The sequence below is a fragment of the Globicephala melas genome, chromosome 15 (assembly GCF_963455315.2).
Source record: "Globicephala melas chromosome 15, mGloMel1.2, whole genome shotgun sequence".
Taxonomy (NCBI): domain Eukaryota; kingdom Metazoa; phylum Chordata; class Mammalia; order Artiodactyla; family Delphinidae; genus Globicephala; species Globicephala melas.
The window spans coordinates 9,862,669-9,877,066 of record NC_083328.1 but is presented as its reverse complement, the minus strand read 5'-3'; the positions used below and the strand labels follow the sequence as shown (position 1 = coordinate 9,877,066).

Genomic DNA, 14,398 nt, shown 5'->3' with positions numbered 1-14,398 from the left:
TTACGCAAGTCCCTTCCCTCTCTGGGCCTCAGTCTGTGAGCTCTCATGAGAGACCAGATGGGCTGGCTCAGAACTGGGGTTCAACGAATGTCTGTTCCATCACCTACTTCTTTTTTCTTTTCTTTTTTTAAAAATATTTATTTATTTATTATTTATTTATTTTGGCTGTGCCGGGTCTTAGTTGCAGCACGCAGGCTCTTTAGTTGTGGCATGTGGACTCTTAGTTGCGGCATGCAGACTTCTTAGTTGCGGCATGCACGTGGGATCTAGTTCCCCAAACAAGGGATCGAACCCGGGCCCCCTGCACTGGGAGCATGGAGTCTTAGCCACTGGACCACCAGGGAAGTCCCCCATCACCTATTTCTGAATTAACCAGTTGAGGCCCTAGTTTTCTGCTCTGCCAAATGGGGAGACAATGGGGACCCCACCAGGAAGCTGAGGGTCTGGGAAGAGGCAGGTTCATGCCAGGCTGGGCCAGGGTGGGGGCCTGGGAGTGTCCCTGGATCCCTGGGTTGGGAAGATGCTAGGCACTGCATTGGAAAGGGGATGAGAAGAGGGCTTGGGGGTGCCCCTCCCAGCTTGGAGTGTGCTCTCCTCTGGGACCTGAGAAGCTTGAAATAGACCAGCCAAGTTCCCGGTGCTATAAATAGCAGATCTGCCTGGCTCTGGGAAGCCAGGTGCACCTGCCCCAGGCCCCAGTCTGGCTCTCAGCCTGGCCATCTAGGGCCACAGGACCCTGCCACTGGCCACCCTACACCGGTCCAGCCCCCTGCCCAACCTTGGAGAGGGTACAGGTTTTGAGGGCTGGGTGGGAGAGGGGGCTGGCTGGGGAAGTGGCTGGACCCCAGTAACGATACGCCCCAGCACGGTGTGTGTGTGTGTTGGGGGGGAACAGCCTTCCCAGAAATGGCTGATCCCAGGGTCCAGGCCCAGGCCGGGGTCGGGTGATGGAAATGCTAATAACGGTGCGAAAAACAACAGCTGGTGTTTAGTGAGTGTAAACTAAGTGCCAGGCATTGTTCTACGTGCTCGCCGTGTATTAATTCGTTTAATCCTCAGATCGACCCAGGACAGGGTAGCACTGTCCTCCCCTTTCACAGGTGAAGAGGCTGAGGTCCAGCAGGCAGCAGCTGGCAGAGCCAGGATGTGGCCCCAGGTGTCTGCCTCTAGGGCCTGCTCTTAACCCCAAGATCTCTGAGTCCCAACTTCTGGGCTAGAATGCCCGCCCAGGCTCTAACCCCATAGGACTTAATCCACCATGAAGGGGAAGCTGACCTGCCTCGGGAGCTCACCGCTAAGCTGGGGCATAGGCGTGGATGGAAGTTTAGGGCACAGGAAGCTGCAAGGGGTGGGGGGCAGTCAGGCATGGGCGCTGGGGCGGAGGGGCACCGATGGGGCCGGGGCGGGAGGGATGTCAGTCTGGAGGCTGGGGAGGCATCTGCCAGGCAGAGGGGAGGAGCGAGGGCCTTCCAGGTGGGGAACAGCAGGGACAAAAGGCAGTGGTGAGCAGGGACACACAGAGCCGGGGAACGTACACTTCAGCACAGTGCAGCCTGGTGAGCACCAGGGATGCTTGGAGGAGAGAGTGCAGAGCCCGGGGCTGCTTATGAGGGGCCCTGACGGCCTAGGTAGCATTGAAGAGGTGGGGGCTTCAGAACGACCCCTCTGCCTCGGGGGTCCCGGCTCACAGCTCTGAGTGCTGGGGCTGGTCTCTTCCGGGAGTGAGCAGGACCCCTTGGCAGGAGTCCCGGGGGTGCCCATGCTGCATCCCTCGTTTTTTTTTTTTTGGCTGTGCCACGTAGCATGTGGGATCTTAGTTCCCTAGCCAGGGCTTGAACCCGCGTCCCCTGCATTGGAAGCGTGGAGTCTTAATCACCGGACCTCCAGGGAAGTCCCTGCATCCCCCGTTTTGAAGGGTTGCAGCCAAAAGAGCAAACTCCACCTCCATCACTCGTCAGCTGTGTGTCCCCTATGGTTACACTCAATGCATCTCATTTTCTCATTTGTAAACCGGTGATGACTGTTTCCCGAGCCTGCTGGGAACAGTAAACAGCCCCAGCACGTGGCCCAGCCCGTGGCTCTATTTATCACATCATCCCTAACTGCTCCCGTTTCTAGAGCATTTCCTACGTGCTGGACAAGTCCTCAGTCACTTCATCCCCACGGGCCACCAGGAGGCGGCTCCGAGATTCTGCTACTGTAACAGGGTCAGCGCCAGCCTCTGACGTCAGGATAAGCGAGTTCGTGCTCAAAGGGTGTCGCCCACAACAGGCGCTAAGTATTAGCTGAGCACGTGCACTGGGTCCCTGCATCAGGGCCGCACAGGAACTGGGCCACAGTGTCCCCTTCTGTCCACGAGCACAGGAGGCAGCTAGGTCTGGCCTGCCCGGAGTCTCTATCGGCCGAGGGGCTGCTGTGTGACTCCAACGAAAACGGTGGCCGCCCCTGACGACGCCACATTGGGAAGCTTGCGGCAGCCCCGCCTACCCAGTGCCTCCTCCCACACAGGGCCACCGGTGTTGCTCCTCCCCTCGGGGACAGTGGGGACTGGCCCTCTGGAGCCCCGGGTACTCACGGCAGAACCTGAGGAAGTCTGACTGCAGCTCCTTGCGGGCGTTCAGGAACATCCTCCCCTTGTCGGTGCCGACCACGAAGGCGCTCTCATCGTGCACAGCGACACAGGCCACTTCTGCGTTCAGCTTGGAGAGCGCTGAGCACTGCCGGGGGAGCAGGGGTGTGAGCCGGGGGGAGGACCCCCCACTCTGGACACCCCCAGTACCAGCTTTGTGTGAGCCGGGGGAAGGACCCCCTACTCCGGACACCCCCAGTGCCAGCTGTGGGGGGTGCGAGGTGAGCTCCCAGCTGCCCGAGAGCCCACCAGCAGCTCCAGGGAGAGGTCACCGTCCCGACGATCTGGGTCTTAGACTGCAGTGGGAATGAACGAACGACACCCCCAGAGCTTGGCCAAGGTCAGGGGAAGAAGACAAGGTTACAGGGGCTGGAGGAGGACGCAGCCTGTGCCCCTTCCTCCTCCTTGCTCTGGGGTGGGCTTCCTGCCTCGGGCCTGGCCCCAGCCTCACGGATGATCCTGTCCTGGGCTCTCCAAGTCCTGGATGAGGAGGTGGGAGGGGTCCCCGGAGAACCAAGGCACAGACAGATCCAGGCTTCAGTCCTGCATCGGCCTCTTCCTGCAGGTCACGCCCTTCTCTGGGCCCCAATTTTCAAATGTGCAGAATGCGGACAAGCGGCCCAGCTCCCAGAGTTGTGATGGGCTTGTTGTGGGGGTTCAATGGGGCCCGGTTGGTGGGAAAAAGTCTCTAAACCGGGGCATCCCGTGTGGGTATGAGGCAAAGAGGTTCTTTTTGCAGCCCCAGAGTTGAGATTGGCAGGTCTACTGCACAGGAAGCCCTAACACAGGGGGCCCTGCGACCGAGACCGCCAGCATCTCAGGCCTACTTCACTGGGAAAACCCTGCCTGCAAAGCTCGTGGCATACGGTCGGTGCTTGATAAATGCTGGTTTTTTTCTGAGTTAGCGCTCTGCGGACAGTTGGGAAGCCTGGCTTCTAATCGCAGTTCCACTGCTGTGTGATCTAGGACAGGTTCTACAACCTCTCTGAGCCGTGATCATGCCTTTAGTGCCAGCTCCGGCTTGCAGTCGCTCCGGTGAGGAAGGTGGGGACATCTCAGGGCCAGCAGGACTGTCCCCCGGGAGCTCCTGGGGGCAGGGATGGTGTTCATTTCCGCCTCTCTAAGATGAAAACCAAACCCCACTGCTCCCTTGCCTTGTGGCAACACTGTATAACAAAGACGATAAACGGATTCAACCGTTTCCAAGGAGTGGCCAGCAGAGCTGGAGGAGAGCCTTCCCTGCGCTGCATGGTCACTTCTCAGCTGAGGAAGCTGAGGCCACAGCAGGGAGTAGACTCACCCAAAGGCACAGAGAATGGGGGTCAGGAGGAAATGTCTGGAAAAGGGTCTGAGGCTGGGCGGGAGGAGGTGACGAACGGACAGCACTTTGGCCCCAGTCTTCCTGCAGGCCGCCTGAGAACCTGGCCCCAGGCCCGCTGGGTGCCGGCGTTAAGTCACTGCCAAGTAAGTGCCGCTGTCACCCACGAGGTCCCTTAGGAAACCTGTAAAGGCCTTGTCGCAGGGCGGGGGGAGCTTGTCTTGTTCATGCCACCAGGACAGCTACAGGGTCACTGGCTCCTCCAAGGACCCTCTGAAAGACCCTCTAGACCAGCACTGGACCCTGGAATTTCTGCAATGATGAAAATGTTCTATTTCTACACTGTCTGATACCACAGCCACTAGCCACGTGTGGCCACCGAACTCTTGAAATGAAGCTAGTGTGATGGAGTAACTGAATTGTTTAATTTTCACAAATTACAATTTAAATATCGACTGTCACATGTGGCTAGTGGCTGTGGCATTGGCCGTCGCTGCCTGTGTCAACTGTACCTCCACCACCACACCAAGCTGACACTGCTACCGGCACAGGGCTGAGCTCCTGGGGCCCCCCCTCCTCATGAAGGCCACTCTGTACAGGGGAGGGGTCAAACCCAGCTGGCCTTCCCAGGGGTGTCTACCACCTCTGCCCCAAATACCACCTAAGCAGCCCTTGAGCTGCCTGCAGCTGGAATAGCCTGGAGGGAGGCCCTTTGTCCTTGGGAAACTGTAGACTTTGCCCCTGGGAGCCCACTTTAAAAACTGATCATGCTGTGTGACATCAGGCAAAGTACTGCCCTCTCTGAAGTTCAACTTCACTGAACCAAAATGCAGGGGGTGCAGCTACCTGATGCCAGACAGAATTTTTTTTTTTTTTTTAAGACACCTGCCCACCCTCTATCACAGAACTTGCCCCAGGAAAAGTCTACAGGAAAATGACGTTATTATTTTCTCTCTCCCTCTCTTTTTTGTTTTTTTGGCTGAGCCGTGCAGCTCATGGGATCTTAGTTCCCCTACTGGGGATCAAACCCGGGCCCTTGGCAGTGAAAGCTCTGAGTCCTAACCGCTAGACCGCCAGGGAATTCCCTGTTATTTTCTCATTTGGGATAAACTGCTATAGGTTTAGGTACGGAGGCAAGGGTGCCAGAGGAGTGATGCAGTTACAGCCCTGGCTTTAACAACAGGGGTGACAGCTTTCTAATGAATCACTGACGCATTACCCTCCAGGTGACCTGCTGGGAGGCAGACTTGTGACCATCCCAGGGACGGGACGTCAACTGTAAGAGGTGACGAAACGAAGACAGGGTGAGGGGGCGAGGGGGCGAGGGCTGGAGTCCCACACACTTGACCTCACTTAAGCCTCCCACCCCCGGCGTCGGCAGACGGGCCTCGTAGCAGACGGGGACTCTGAGGCTCAGGCCGGCGAGGGCTCCTGTGAGCAGCAGAGCTTACGAAGGCTGGCTGCCCCGCTCCTCCCGGGACGGGCAGGGGCCCTCACCATGGAATCTAAGGCAGACACGAGGCTCGTGATGATCTCGTCTTTGCGGGCGATGGCGGAGTTCCAGCGGTCAGGCCCACAGCCGTTTGTGGGGACGTCGCAGCGCTTTCCCAGCAAGGCCATGGTCACCTGGATGGAGGAAGGGAAGAGGCGGAGGTGGCCGTGGGCCATAGGGCGTGGCATGCCACCACTAACCCGCCAGGCCCCCGGGATCCCCAAGGCCACCTCGACTTCCCGGGTGGGACAAATCAAGAGCTGGCCTTTTCTTCACCTAAGGGTCTTACATGCATGATGGGGTTTGAGCTCTGACAGGCCTGGACACACAGCACCTGCACACAGGTGTGGGAACAGACAGCAGGATAACGGAGGCGGGTGCCTCAGGGCACGTCTCCCGAGTCTGCACACCCACAGCCAAAGCCACAAGCAGTGTGCCCGGCAGGCCCTAAACGCCAACTCTCCCCACGCACACCCCTCTGGCCATGGCCCTCCCTTGCCCACACACCCTCCATAGCGCCCTGCTGCCCACATTAGCTCCTGACTCCTCAGCTTGGTATTCAAGGGTCTAGACTCTTGTCCCTCGCCTCAACTCCTCCTTATACCCCATGCTCTAGGCACTCTAAGTGTCACCATCCTCCAAACATATGGACATCCTTCACGGCTCCTCAGCTGTCACCAGTTCTGTTCTCCCTGAGTGCCCTCCCTGGCCCCTTTGGCATCTACTGACTGCCCCCTTAGCTTTTTTTTTTTTTTTTTTTTGCGGTACGCAGGCCTCTCACTGTCGTGGCCTCTCCCGTTGCGGAGCACAGGCTCCGGACGCGCAGGCTCAGCGGCCATGGCTCACGGGCCCAGCCGCTCCGCAGCATGTGGGATCTTCCCGGACCAGGGCATGAACCCACGTCCCCTGCATCGGCAGGCAGACTCTCAACCACTGCGCCACCAGGGAAGCCCTGCCCCCTTAGCTTTTAATTGTCACCTCTGCTGGGAAGGTGCCCCGGATTGCCCCACCTCCTGCCCCTTCCTGCCCAGGCTGGTCAGGTGTCCCTGGCCTCCCACCTGTCCCCAAGCCCCCCATCACAGCTGTGTATCAAGTCACATGCTCCCCGGGGGAAGGCCGCCACCCCAAGGCCGTGGAATTTCGGTCTACTTCCTGGCTTCCAGGACTGAATCTCAGAGGTGCAGAGAGATGCCACGGGGCAGAGGCCCCTTCACCTCAGGTGAGGTTTCCCCAACATAGGACGTTGCCCCTCGTCATGAGGTTCCCGGAAGACAGAGCTGTATCCTCCCCCCTTGCTGAGGCGCCCTCAGATCAGGGCATCATATCGGGGCTACAGCAGGCAGGGAACAAGTCTGCTGGCCCTGTATTACCCAGCCGGGCCTGGGCCCCACTAGATACAAAGGTCAGCCTCCCTCGGTCCCCGATCCATCCTGCCCCTCCCTTTCCTGACCCAGGAATCAGGTCCAGGGGGCCCACCCACAGGATGCCCCAGTGCTAACATCTTCCTATGGGGCAGCTGTCCCCTCGCCAATCCAAGCAAAGGAGAAGGTAGAGGGCAGAGGCAGGAACGCTCAGTTTCCCTCCCCGGGCTCAGACCTTCTAGTGCTCTGTGCAAGGGCCCCAGGTGGCCAGTTCAGGGGTGGGATCAGGGAACAGAGCTGCAGGCATCGGAGGGAGCCTGTGAGTCCTGCCCTCTCTGCTTCTTGGGGGTAAAGGAGCCTGTGCATGTAACTGGGGTTGGGGGTCGGAGGTCCTGGGTAGGTGATGGCTGGGCCTGGCACCTAATATAGTGCCAAGTCCATAGTGTCTTCTGCCCCCTGGACTGTAAGCTCTATGAGGTCAGGGACTGGTCTGCCAATCACTGCTGCACCCCCAGCGTCCAGCTCAGTGTAGTCCAAACCACAGACTGTAGCCTTTTAGTGGGTTGTAAAATCGATGACACGGAACAGCAATTAGAGCACGTCACACATAACAAGGTGAGATGCATCCAATGACGGAGACGGAAACATTCAAAGGAATTAGGGATGCAGCAGAGCTTGGCTCTGGACTCCGTCCTGGCCCAAGTTGGCTACTTGGCTGTAGATAAATACTGATTTTAATAACAGGCCAGGGACTTCCCTGGTGGCGCAGGGGTTAAGAATCTGCCTGCCAATGCAGGGGACACGAGTTCGAGCCCTGGTCTGGGAAGATCCCCCATGCCGTGGAGCAACTAAGCCCGCGAGCCACAACTACTGAGCCCGTGTGCTGCAGCTACTGAAGCCCGCGCGCCTAGAGCCCATGCTCCGCAATAAGAGAAGCCACCGCAACGAGAAGCCTGCGCACCGCAACGGAGAGTAGCCCCCGCTCGCTGCAACTAGAGAAAAGCCGGTGCGCAGCAACGAAGACCCAACACAGCCAAAAATAAATAAAATAAATTAAAACAAAACAAAACAAACAAAAACAAAATAACTGGCCAGGTCAGCAGTTGGCCAAAATGTGTATGGGTTCACTTCAAAATGTTTATAAAATGTATTTCTCCTCCTAGGTTGCCTTATTTATTTATTTTTGGCCGTGCTGCGCTCATGTGGGATCTTAGTTCCCCGACCAGGGATCCGAACCTGTGATCTCTGCACTGGAAGCGTGGAGCCCTAACCACTGGACCACCAGGGAAGTCCCAGTTGCCTTATTTTTAATAAAAGCTCGAAACCCACGTTATTAGGGATGCTGAGGGTATGACAGGCCCCGATGGGACCTGCTAATGGACCAAGCAGCAGCCAGGGGCCTTCTGTGGCACGAAGCCCAATCGCAGGTCTGTTGCACGACCAGCTGAGAGGTTTGCCTGCCTGGGGCGCGTGAAGTCTTGCCTCCTCCCCTCAGCCGCCCCCTGCCCCCCAGTCCCTTGAGCCACTTCCAGAAAGGCCTCCGGCTGCCAGCCTCCCAGCTGCTGGAGCCCAAATCGAATCAGGGCAAAGCAGGAGGCACCAGACAGCGCGCCAGCCCTGGCCTCCGGTCGCCCCAGACGGCTGCTGGCTCCTTCCGGCAAAGGTCCTAATCCATTTAGAAAGGAGCCAGGGACTCAGGGACGGAGGAGGAGGGGGCCGGGCTGTGGGCCATCCCCTGACTTCTAGTCCGTCTGGGCTCCCGGGACGCTCTGTCTGGAGCCGGAGCCCAAGGAGGCCGAGCCCTAGGCAGCTGGGTGCGTTTGGGCAGGAGGGCAGAAGATCCTCCCGGGCCTTGGAGCGAGGGGCAGGCTCCCGTGGCTGGAGCGGCTGTGGGTGGAACAGGGGGACCAGAGCGCTGGGCTGGAACCACGCACACAGTGAGACCCAGGCCTGAGGCTGCCAGGACCACATTGGACCAACCACCTAACCCCCCCGTTTTCTCATTTGTAAGGTGGGGCTACTTCTAATCTGAAAACGAGGGAGAAGACAACCACCCAATGAAACCAACAAACGACAGAACAGAGCGCGAAGTATGCTAGTTAACCAGGAGGCAAGTGCCCAAAAAACGAACAGGACAAAGTCCCCAGGGGGAGTGGATGGCAAGAACAGAGGCCACTGCCTGAGCCGTCACACACGCCACACACCAGCAAGCGAGGACAAGGGGCCGGGCGAGGCTGGAGGCAGCTAAGGGCTGCTCTGTGTCACCTGAGAGAGGATATCAGAAGTGACATCCTGGGTGATGGGTGGCTGGCTCCTGACCTGAGGCACAAGTGGCCAGGAAGCCCTCAGTGACAAGGGACTTCCACCCACCCCTGGGTTCCTGGGGGGGTAAGGCCTACGAGGGCCGAGAGGCAGCAGGGGGCTGTGAGCATCCCTCCCCAAACCCTTCTCCCAGGGCTGCCAAGGGCCACACACCTGGCTTCCGCCCCACCTCCCGGCCACGTCCCTCCTGGCACTGACCGCTGGAGGGTCCTGGGCCCTCTTCTCATCCCCGTCCAACTCCCTCCCTCGCTGCGAGGCAATCTCGCGGCTTACATGTCACCTGTATGCTGGGGACTCTCCACTTCTCTCTCCCCTCCCCCGTCTCCTGAGATGCTACCTCCTCCCCGTCTCCTGTGCAACGTCTAACAAGCAACCCAAACGGAACACGGCCCGCGTTTCCCGCTCAGATCCGCTCCTCTCCTGCCATCAGCTCAGATGCAGGCTGACACTGAGGCCTCACCCCCGGCTCTCTCCTGCCACGTCCCTGAAACAATCCAGGGAGAGTCCTGCGAGCTCGGCTCCAGGATGCACCCAGGTCTGCCCACTTCTCGCCGCCTCCCCGTCCAGGCCACCATCCTCGCTCACCCACGTGGGGACAGTGGCTCCCCACTGTAGCCTCCCTGCCCTCCTCCTGCCCCCACGGTCCCCCTGCAAGCAGCTGCCACACCAGTCTCACGCCGCTCTCCCGCTAAGAAGCTTCCAGGGGGTTCCCACCGCGGGCAGAATGTCACCTCCCCACGCTGCAGGCCGTGTGACCTGGGCCTGTCTGCCCTCCCCACTCTGTGCTGGTTCCAGCACCGCCCTCCTTCTGTCCCCAAAACACACCGTGTGCTCCCTTCTGGGGCCTCGGACTCGCGGCTCCTCCCGCCCGGAAGGTTCTGCCCGGTCCCCGTCTCCTCCCGCTGCCCCCTTCGCTCCATCAGGCCTCCCCACAACCACCAGGTCCTCTGCGCCTTCCCTGACCCAGCAGCCAGGCGGCAGCCCCCACCCCTTCGTTTATTTCCTTCATAACATCCGAAGTGACCTGTTCACGTGCGTCCTGCCAGATTTCCCCACCTGGAACGTGGCCCCGGGAGACCAGAGGCTGTCAGGTTTACCAAACCTTCACTGCCTTGAGCACCTGCCTGGGATTTCAGGGACACTCAACAAATATTCGGGGAAACGGGGACTTCCCTGGCCGTCCAGTGATTAGGACTCCGAGCTTCCACTGCACGGGGCATGGGTTCGATCCCTGGTCACGGAACTAAGATTGGGGAGCTAAGATCCTGCGTGCCACGTGGAGTGGCCCAAAACAAAAATATCTGGGGAACTGACAAGTGTGATGGTCAGCCACTTTGGGTGGGAGCCAGGATGTTTGCAAGCTATAAGCAGGGTGGTCTGACAACAATAAAAAGGTAACATGGGGGACTGCAACTTTGGATGTATTTGGATCACGAAGGAGGAACAGTCCAGGAACTGAAAATGAGGGAGGCTGCTGGGTCAGACAGGTGTCCTGCACAGGTGCTCCTCCAAGCGTGGTCCCAAGGACCTGCAGCATCAGCACCGCCTCGACGCTTGTCACAATGTGAGCCACCTTCCTTGCTATATCATCACTCCGTCACAGACGGTAGTGGGCATGGGCTCGTCCATCTGTCCCTCTGTCACCAAGCCCGGTCCTCTCCCGTCAACATGCTCCATGAGGACTGTACCCCTCACACCTGCCAGGACGCGGGGAGCAGGAAGACCGGCCGATCGAATCCACAGCTGATGCTCAGCCAGGCTGAACAACTCGCCCTGGTTTGCCCGGGACCTTCCTGCGTTTAGCACAGAAACCCCTTAGTCCCAGGCAAAGCAGGATGGCTGGTCTCCCCATGACACAGGGACCAGCAGAGCCGGGAGCCCAAAGGCCCCTCTCGGCCACTGAGGACAAGGACAGACACCAATAAGGAAGGCAAACCATGGACATTAGGTCCTGCCTTTGGGTCCAAAATATCCAATTTCAGTTAGAGATGAGAGACAGGCTTGGGGGCTCCTCAGGGGAGGGGACAAAGGGGGAGGGTCTGCCAGAGGAGAAGGCAGGGCTGTTTCATCCAGGAGATCACAGGAGGGGAGGAAGCCACGCTCTTGATGTGTTTGAAGGTCACACAGGGACCAGAGGGGACAACCTTGTTTTATAAAGCCCCAAAAGGCAGAGCTGGGGCAGGTGGAGGGAAGCTCTGGGTCCCCGGTCTGCAGGGACACTGCTGTGTGACACCTGCCCCATCACCCGGCTTTGCCCATGTGTGAGTGAGGCGGGCAGGTGGCCCAGCTGCCGCCAACACCTGCCGGTCCAGCTCCCAGCTTCCTGGGGCCCTCCCCCTAGAAGCCCTGAGGTGACAAGTCTACCTCAGGCCCCGGACGCTGTATTTTTCAGCCCCGGGAGATTCTGACACGCAGTCAGCTACAGGGCCTGGATGATCTCTGGGGATGTTTCCAAGCAGCTCAGTTTTTCTGCCCGCCGCCTGCCTCCTACACTCGTCCAGGATTCCTGGCCCAGACAGTGGCAGCTTTGCTGGCCACCGAGAGGTAGAGGCCTTCCCGGTCCCTGAGCCAAAGATTAGCTGAGTGCTGTGTCCATGGCTGAGTCACCGCTGCCCCAACTCAAGGCAGACTTGCCCCCGGGAGGGAGGCCCCCGTGGCAGTCAGGCCCAGAAAGGCCACTCCCCCGGGCCCTGGGAGAGGGTGAGGAGACAGCACTTGGGCTGGGGTTTCCAATCCTAAACAACCCGCACTGGGCCACTAAGAGGCTAAGGGGGGACTGTCCTTGAACTTGTCCTTACTGCTGTCCATGGCCTGGGCATGGCCTTGGGAAGACAGGTGCTCACTCTGGAGGGAACCTGACCTCCCCCAGTGACAGGGGGCCCCGCAGGAGAAGTGGATGGGGCTGATGGGGGGGGAGGGGAGAAGGGTGTGTAGGCAAAAAATCAGGGCTGCAGATAAACGTTCCAGCTCAACCCATTAAAAAAAACCCTTTCCCCACCCACCATCCTAGACGCCCCCTTCATCCAGGGGTTCAGCACCCCCCACGCCCCTTCCCTCCTTGCCCTGCTTCCCCTGCCAGCTCCCTCTTCCTCTCCCTGGCTGAAGAGCCACTCTCTTGTCCCCCTCCCCTGGGAGTGCCTGTTTCCGAGCACGCTGACACCTGTGACCTCCACCCCTGGAGGGCAGCAGGATGGAGGGAACTGGGCCCATTTCAAGGGTGAAAAAACCAAGTCCCAGAGGCAGCACAGTTTTGCTCCAAGTGAGTGATGAAGCCAGGATGAGATCAGGGACATCTGACACTCACGGTCCGTTCTCTTTTTGCTCCTCCTTGGCGCAGGACTCTTAATTCAGAGGAACGGGGCTAAGGGTGGAACCCCAGGCACGGTGACAGGACAGCCAGGTGGCTGATGAGACCGGTGGGTTGGCCCCACTCCTGGCTGGAGCCGGGCAGACGGGAACCAGGGCAGGGCTTGTGCACAGGACCGCAGGAGCCCAGGCGCTGGTCCTTCACACCGTGAGCCCAGGGACTCAGGGCCGCACGCAGAGGACACGCAAAGTGGGCCAGAGCCAGAACAGCAGGTGCCCAGGGGAGGGAGGGAAGAAGCCGAAGCACTGCTCCCCAGGTGCCCAGGGCTGGTTAGGCCCCGACGCACGGTTAATTCTCACAACCACCCTCATTTCACAGAGAAGGATTTCGAGTTTCAAGCGTCCCAAAGCCAGGATGTGGCAAAGCCGGGACCCGAGTCCAGATCGCACCGACTAATCCCGGTTCCTTCCACCCCACGACGCAGCCTTCAACTCACTTCCCTCTGGAGCAGCGACGATCGGGGGGCTCAGCCCGGCTGGCAGAGAAGGGGGCCCACCCTGCACCCTGCTTCCCTGCCCGTGGGACCCCAGGGCAGGCACAGGTAAGGAGACTCCTGGCAGGAGGGTATATTTCTCCTTCCTGGGCCTGCAGGAAGCGAGCCTGTCCCCAGAGCCCAGGGCCACCTTTGACAGGTTCCTTCCCTGGACAGTGGCCCAACTGGGAATCCCACGTCCCTCAAGTCTCCACCGAGGTTGAAGAGTACTTGTTGAAAGAGGCAGAAGTGTGAGTGAGCATTCATGTGTCAGCATGGGGACGGGTAAAAAAAAGAGACAGTGCGTGTATGACACACACAGAACAAGAGAAGCCACCAGTCAGAGTGAGACCGAGAGGCCTGGCCTCACCAGGCTGGGGAGGGTCACTTGTCCCTGCTGGCTTGGGGGTGAACCGAGAAACAAACGCCACTCGCCCTCCTGCAAGCAGCCTATCTAGGGGGTGGCGAGCAACGGGCTACCCACGGGCCGGGCCTGCAGCAGCCCAGGCCCTCCTCCCACGTGCCGGCGCGTCCGGGTCCCCCAGTATCAGGAGCACACGTGTTGGGCGCCCCTCCTTCCTTTCCACACACATTTGTTGAACCCCGAGGGCTACACTGGGTGCTCATCAGACACCCAGCAAGGCCCCACTGGGACAGAACAGCGAGCACACCTCCACCTGGCCATCAGTTGGGTCAAAGTCCCAAGGCAATGTGCTCTGGGGGGGTGGGGCGGGCAGCCTACAACAACTCAGCAGAAGCTGGAGGTCTGGCCACCTGTGGGGAGGCCCCAGGGGAGATGCTTCCCGGGCCTCCTTTCACCCCAATTTGTTTACTTAACACCTCCTGGAAATGACTCAGACAGCCGTGCCTGCCCTCCTAGAGCTCACAGGACCAGTCCACAAAAAATTATAGGACCAGGGACTTCCCTGGTGGTGCAATGGTTAAGAATCTGCCTGCCAATGCAGGGGACACGGGTTCGAGCCCTGGTCTGGGAAGATTCCACATGCCGCGGAGCAACTAAGCCCGTGCGCCACAACTACTGAGCCTGCGCTCTAGAGCCCACGAGCCACAACTACTGAAGCCCGCGCACCTAGAGCCCGTGCTCCACAGCAAGAGAAGCCACCGCGATGAGACACCTGCACACTGCAATGAAGAGTAGCCCCGGCTCGCCACAACTAGAGAAAGCCCGCACGCAGCAACGAAGACCCAATGCTGCCAAAAATAAATAAGTTAATTAAAAAAATTACAGAACCATGAAATGAGAATAAGAGGAGAAGCTCACCCAGGCAACAAGTCTTGATATGGGGGAAAAGGGCTCCCCCCCTTTATTTGTTTATCAAATATTTATTTATTTATTTGGCTGTGCCAGGTCTTAATTGTGGCATGCGGGATCTTTAGTTGCAGCATGTGGGATCTAGTTCCCTGACCAGGGATCGA

The 14,398-nt window shown here is 59.1% G+C and overlaps 1 protein-coding gene across 5 annotated transcripts in view; it reads right to left on the bottom strand.

Annotated features, from left to right (window-relative positions):
* The window catches only part of GTF2IRD1 (GTF2I repeat domain containing 1), a 111,836-nt gene that overhangs the window by 71,838 nt on the left and 25,600 nt on the right, over positions 1 to 14,398 (bottom strand). For all 5 annotated transcript variants that reach the window (XM_030871965.2, XM_060285155.1, XM_060285154.2 and 2 more), the window contains exons 2-3: positions 5,445 to 5,573; positions 2,576 to 2,717 (exon numbers count right to left, since the gene is read on the bottom strand). In XM_030871965.2, the coding sequence (XP_030727825.2) occupies positions 2,576 to 2,717; positions 5,445 to 5,567 (265 nt within the window). In that variant the 5' untranslated portion in view covers positions 5,568 to 5,573. The remainder of the gene's footprint in view (positions 1 to 2,575; positions 2,718 to 5,444; positions 5,574 to 14,398) is intronic.